The sequence below is a fragment of the Grammomys surdaster genome, unplaced genomic scaffold (genome assembly GCF_004785775.1).
Source record: "Grammomys surdaster isolate TR1022 unplaced genomic scaffold, NIH_TR_1.0 234, whole genome shotgun sequence".
Lineage (NCBI taxonomy): Eukaryota > Metazoa > Chordata > Mammalia > Rodentia > Muridae > Grammomys > Grammomys surdaster.
The window spans coordinates 3,134,838-3,141,502 of NW_021604679.1; the positions used below are offsets into that span (position 1 = coordinate 3,134,838).

Below are 6,665 nucleotides of genomic sequence, written 5' to 3' on the forward strand. Positions count from 1 at the left end.
GAGGGAGGGAGAGAGAGAGAGAGAGAGAGAGAGAGAGAGAGAGAGAGAGAGAGAGAGAGAGAGAGAGAGAACATACAGGTATCACAGGACAACCTGTAGGGGCTATCTCTAAGGGATGGTACAGAGGCCATCAGGCAGATGGCCAACACCAGCACTGAGCCACCTCATGTGCCTGGTTATAAGTACTCTTCAAAATTATAAGATAATGAAACTGTAGCTCATTCTCAGTTTATTAAATTCAGCTAAAGTTATTATAAGAAAATCTCTTGGGAAATAAAATTAACAAAATTATAATTTAGTAATCTGCCATGTGTTATGTTGGAAAGAATGTTCATTTTGGGCAGGTCTTTATTTGCTAGGATACAATACATTTTAATATAGTATTGTTCATAGCATAAACAAAGAGGGCAGATACAAATATTCTATAATTACTATTATTTCATATATATACTGGTGAGATCATGTTCCATGGTTAATAGCAGCCATCAAAAGAGAAAAAGGACATTTTCCCTTTAGTTTTGAGATTGGTCTCACTATGTAGAACAAGTTGTCCTTGATCTCATGCTCCTCAGCCCCTAGGTACTAAGTGAGCACCCTACCCTGAGCCACAATAGGACTTTTTGTTTGTTTTCTGAGACAAGAATTCTCTGTCCTGGAACTCATTATATAGTTTAGGCTGGCCTTGAACTCACAAAGATCCACTTGTCTCTTCCTCCTGAATGTACTAAAAGTCTATCCCATCATGCCTAGCTCCAATAGGACTGTAAAGATCTGTAATCATCCAATCACATTGTAACAATTTTTGTTTGTTTGTGTTTGAGAAAGGTATTCATGTAGCCGAGGCTGGCTTCAAGTTTGCTTTACAACCAAAAATGAGCCTGTCCTTCTGATCCTTCTGTCTCTGCCCACGCAGGCTGTAGTACAAATGTGTACTTACAGCGATGGAGGTCACATTCATGCCTGCTATGCAAACTACCAGCAGAGGTACATCCCAGCTTTATCCGATTTTTACCAAAAGAAATTTAAGATTGTCAAGCTATTAAACGTACAAGTTATTTTGAAAAAGGAAATGTACTTATTTTGTTATTCTGTGCAGTGATACTATTAAGTCACTGATGTTCCCTCCCAAGCCTTCCAGAACTAATACTGTGCATTACCTGGGCACTGGAAGCCTTGGTGCTGTTTTCCAGAACACAGAGCTTGCTCCCTTTCAGAACAGCTAGCTGACCCACACGCCGAACAGCCTGCTGTATAGTCTCGATGACTTTGTTTTGAGCCTCTTTTACCATCGATGAAATATCTGAACAGCATCCCTATGAAATACAAATGGGACAGTCCATGTAGCACATATATGAGATTTTAAGGGGTGATAAAGCAAAGACAAAGGGGACAGTGGGTGAAGTTAGCAGGCAGGAGGGGCTGGACCTAACCCCTCAGTGTATGCACTAAAAATAATAGTAACAACATGGCTGTAGAGACTGCTTAGGAGGTAAGGGCACTGGGTGTTCTTCCAGAGGACAGAGGTTTGATTCCTAGCTCCCGCAGGGTAGCTCACAGCCATCTGTAACTCTAGTTCCAACACTCCTGATCTGAGAGCACCAGGGACATATGTGGTGCACAGGCACACATGCAGACAAAAATACCACAGATCTAAAAGTAATATTCATAATCTAGTGACCACTGAGGTGCCTGTGAGAAACGGAAAGCAGGCAGCCCTGAAGCTGACGCTGTAACATGAACAGGGTTCAGCCTGAGACAGGATTAGAAGTAGACATCAATAAGATAAACTAAACGGTGGACCTTTGACCTTTCAGCTGTACCTGTCCTGGTAACGCCCAGCAGACAGTTACTGAGACTTTACCCTTCCCCGAGGAGGGGGCACAGAGGAGAAGAAAGACAAAGCACCCCAGTTACTCTAACCAACAGCCGTCCCTATACACTCAGTGCACAAGGTACAAAGGCACAGGGACCTCCCCTTTAATGCTGCTCCTTTCTGGTCCCTCCCCTCTGCAGCTCGTAGAATGCCTGTCTTGGCCTGATACTCAGAAGATGCTCCTCACACCAGCACAAGGTAAAGATTCTTGAGCATGTTTCACTAGAAAAGTGTTCTGTCCAGCAGTGGCTTCACAGAGCCTTCCCAGGTGCCGGGCATCGCCACCCTTCAGTCATTGTTTAGAACGTGTCCCACAAGCTGTGTGGAAGCTTGTAAGTCAAGTTCAGAGTGTTCTTCCCAGAAAATGAAGAGAAGACAGGAAATTCCACAGCAGCAGCTTGAAGAACAGGTACTCTCTTATACCATGATTTCATCTGACAAGCCCAGCAACCCTGCCAGTGGACACTACGGTTCTTATTTTCTACGTGAGAAAATTGGAGAGACTCAAGAAGCTAAGCAGCTTGCCTAAGGACACGAATTAGCATAGCATAGATTTAAACTTCAAATATCAACAGTGGGATTTGGTTTGCAGGTATATACTCCCCCCCTCCCCCCCCACCTCTTAAACAGCTTCTCTTTCACCTCTATCTTAGAGTATCCTGAGCTGTATCCCCCTTCATTAGGGCTGAACCTAAGTCATGCCCTCAATTCTGACTCTGGCTTTGTTCTTAACTAGGGGCGTGCAGAGTATGACAGACCAAGACCTTGTGCATTCAAATCCTCCCCTATTACCCAGTAGTTATGCAACACTGGGCAAGCCAGTCATTTCCCAAGCCTCTACTTCCTCATCTATAAAATGGCAAGAACACACATCTGGGGGTTGTCATGAGGATGAAATGAACCAGCACCTGCAAACCTCTCAGCACAAGAGGACACCCAAGCCTTCGCTCAGGAAACTTACTACACCCAGTCTTAGGACCTCAAAACAGGAAGCACCTAGAAATCCTCAGATGTAATTTCAGGGAAGATACAGGTGGTAGGGAGCCAATAAATACTTTTAGAACAAATGAATTCTTCGAAGATAAGAAATCCACTTACCTGCAAAAACAGTTGCAAATAGCCTCCGAGTTTTTTAATATCTTCTCTCAATTCATCTTCAAGCCTCGCTGAGCTGGAACAAGGTGGAAAACCTCCCAGCCAGTGTTTGGACAAAACCACAAGCTGCTCAAAGGCACAAGCAACCTGGATGGTAAGAGCCTGTGCTTCCGGGTCAGAGAACACTTGGGAAGAAGGAGGAGGAGAATTACTGCAAGAAATGGCCTCCAATAAGAGAGCTCACGTACGGTTGCCACTGAAGCATCTAATAGAATTTATTTATTTATTTAATATATATGAGTACACTGTTGCTATCTTCAGACACCAGAAGAGGACATCGGATCCCATTACAGATGGTTGTGAGCCACCATGTGGGTGCTGGGAATTGAACCCAGGACCTCTGGAAGAGCAGTCAGTGCTCTTAACCACTGAGCCATGTCTCCAGCCCACCATTAAAGCATCTAAACATGGTCAAGAGCTGCTGGCCAGAAGCATTAGGCAAGGAGAGAAGGGTAGAGAGCCGTCATGGTGGGAGACGGAGAAACAGGAATTGCTTACAGTTCTCCTGACTCTCTTCATCCTGTTCTTCGTGGGCTTTGGAAATGGCGATCACTCCATTATAAAGTTTAAGAAGATTATTTATGAGGCTATCTGCTATAGTCATTTCTTCATCGAAACTCTGTCCAAGGAAATCTATTGATGAGCCAATCAATTCTTTGCAAATTCCAGGAAGAAATGATTCTGATGAATTTGAGTAAATGGTGCTTGGTTTTTCCATTAATCCTGTATCCATGGAGAACAGTCAGTGTGAGCCTAGTTTCTCATCACAATACTTTCAAACAAATGTGTGGATGCAGGTTACTGAAGAATCAGTGGCCAGTAATTCACGCAGGCTATTCTTGCTTTAATGTATTCTCTATACACTAAGGTGAAAACACAATTCCACGAGAGACCAATTAACTTCTCGCCAGCATGAGCCCACAGGCTCAGTCAGTGGCCCTTCACCCTCAAGATAAGTAACTAGAGACTTAAAATATCCCATGTAACCTTCTTCCCCCTGCCCCCCACCTCCCAACCCCAAGACAGGGTTCTCTGTGTAGCCCTGGCTGTCGTGGACTTACCCTGTAGACCAGGCTGGCCTTGAACTCGCATAGATCTGCCTGCCTCTGCCTCCTGAGGCAGTGCTGCCACCACCCAGTTTCACTTAACTTTTCTACACTTGATGGCAATTAATTTTTCTAACACCTAAGGAAATTAACTCATAAACTAGAAACGCACTCATAAACTAGAAACCTGGGCAATGATACACTGTATAAAAAAGCAATGCCTGAAAATCTTCAGTTCTTAATGGCTCTTCCCAGGGTACACTACACCCAGGACAGGCTAAAGCTAACTGAGCATCTACAGCTACCAGAGCACATTTCTGGGCGATGAGCTCGCAGAAAATCCCATTTCCTGAGTACTGACAGTGCAGACGCACATGGGAAGGTGAACATGCTCCTTCAGATCTCCACCAGGGAGCCTTACGCTGGAGTATAACATGTGCGCATCCTGACTGTTGCTTAAAAGGCAATGTTTTCTGGTCTGGTCCACAGGGGACAACAAGTAGAATACTAAAAAGAAGGCAGAATAAAGGCAGGGGGTGGGGAATAGTAAACACCCGGACAGAGCTGAAAGCCAGACTGGGAAAGGAAGGAAGAAAAGCCAAACCTGAGGCTATAACAACACTGTGTATCACTAGGACATGACACTAGAGTTAGCTAGCTATCCGAGAACTATGTATGCTCTCTGAGACTGATGTAGTCTAAAGCTCAACATTAATATTTTAGACCTGTAAAACGTAGTTTAAAAATATTGTGGTTCTTGAGTTGAGAAATGAAAGACACTCTTTAGATTTCCAAAGCTAGAAAATGTCGAGTCCTAGGTACAGAAACTCCTCCCCCCTAGGTTCCTGTTGAATGTAGGAGCATCATTTTCCTCTCTTCCTCCCTCCCTCCCCCTCTCCCTCCTCCCTCTCTCCTGTCTCTTTCCACTGTTTCACTAATCACCCCAGGCTGGCCTCTTGAACTCATCATCTTTCTGTTGCAGCCTTCTGAGTGCCTGCCAGGATCACATGTGTCTACCCCCATCCCCAGCTCCATCCCTCCCACTGGAAAACTTCAAATAAGCATGGATCTCATTTCTGGCTTTCCCTTAAAACACTTGTAGAAAACATCTGACTCTTGATGCTGAATAAATAAATTGTTCCTGTGTGTGTCTGTGCGTGCACATATGTGTGCATGTGTATGTGTGTGTGAGTGTGTGTGACCATGGGTGCTTGCGTTCATGTCTACCATGTGCATGTTTGTGCTCACATAAATGTACACCTAGCTAGTGGATTACATTAACAAGCCCTAAGGATAATTATCTCCCTCCAAGCTAATTTTGAGAAGATAACAAAAACTGAACCTCAGTTTCTTTGAAGAAGAATTTTTACTCCTTTATTGCTGCTTGTGTTCCATCAGGACCTGTACCAAATAGACTATTACATAGGAAGGGAGCATTAGATCTCCTGGGATTGGAGTATGGTTGTGAGCCGTCACATGGATGCATGGAATTGAATCTGACTTCAATTAAGAGAACCAAGTGACCATAACTCCTGAGCCTACTCTGCAGCCCAGTCACGGCAAGCTTTTTATAAGCTACACATTATATCCCGTAAGTGTACACATCTTTAATGTACACTTTGTTTACTACACATGCTTCTGGAACCCCCACCTAGATTACACATATAACGTTTCCATATATTTCAGCAGGTCTCCCTTTCTCTCTTCCTTCCTTTCTTCCTATTTTTTTTAAATTATTTATGTATTATGTATATAAGTACACAGTAGTAGCTGTCTTCAGACACACCACAAGAGGGCATCAAATTCCAATACAAATGATTGTGAGCCGCCATGTGGTTGCTGGGACTTGAACTCAGAATCTGAGGAAGAGCAGTCAGTGCTCTTAACTGCTGCGCTCTCCAGCCCCCAGGTTTCCCTTTCTTGAAAGCGTCCCAGCCAACAGGGCCTGATGGTACATGTAGTAGTACTGGTTCCTGGCTGGCAGACAGGCCACATGGTAATGTCCGGTCTCAAAAGAAAAAATTAAATGCAACCAGAGTAACCCGCCTCCTTACTCTAACCTGCCTGTGACTGCTATAACATTAGTTTTGCCTTGTTTTGAACTGCTCGTTCTTGTCTCTGGCGTCTTTCATCAACAGTTTTGAGGGCTCTTCCAGGTTGTATGATGGGGCCATTCCTTTTTATTCTTGTTCTGCGCTCCTCTGTTGGGAGTTTGTGAGTTTGCATTTGTTTTTGGAGTTGGAGGCGGGGTTAGGATGAGGGTCTTACTCAGTGGGCTTACTGAGAGGGATACAATTACTCAGGGGGATACTTCCTGTAAGCTTTGCTTTAAGTATTTTTCTTTTCTGTTTTTATTTTCTGATGCTGATGGCATTTTGCAGGGCCTTGAGCATAGCAGTCCTCTACCACTGAGCTCTGAAACATTTTCTTCATTTAGAGCAATTTCTGGAGCAGGTGCTCGGTGCTGCATTGTGTGTCCAGCATGCCTGAAGCCCTAAGTTCCATCCCCAATATTCCATTCCCCTCCACAACTATCCCCCAACACACACACACACACACACACACACACACACACACACACACACACACAC

General features: G+C 44.2%; 1 protein-coding gene across 2 annotated transcripts in view; it reads right to left on the reverse strand.

Moving 5' to 3' along the window:
• The window catches only part of Kif14 (kinesin family member 14), a 60,713-nt gene that overhangs the window by 6,623 nt on the left and 47,425 nt on the right, over window positions 1-6,665 (reverse strand). For both annotated transcript variants that reach the window (XM_028773806.1, XM_028773805.1), the window contains 3 exons: window positions 3,527-3,751; window positions 2,972-3,153; window positions 1,158-1,313 (listed from right to left, as the gene is read on the reverse strand). In XM_028773806.1, the coding sequence (XP_028629639.1) occupies window positions 1,158-1,313; window positions 2,972-3,153; window positions 3,527-3,751 (563 nt within the window). The remainder of the gene's footprint in view (window positions 1-1,157; window positions 1,314-2,971; window positions 3,154-3,526; window positions 3,752-6,665) is intronic.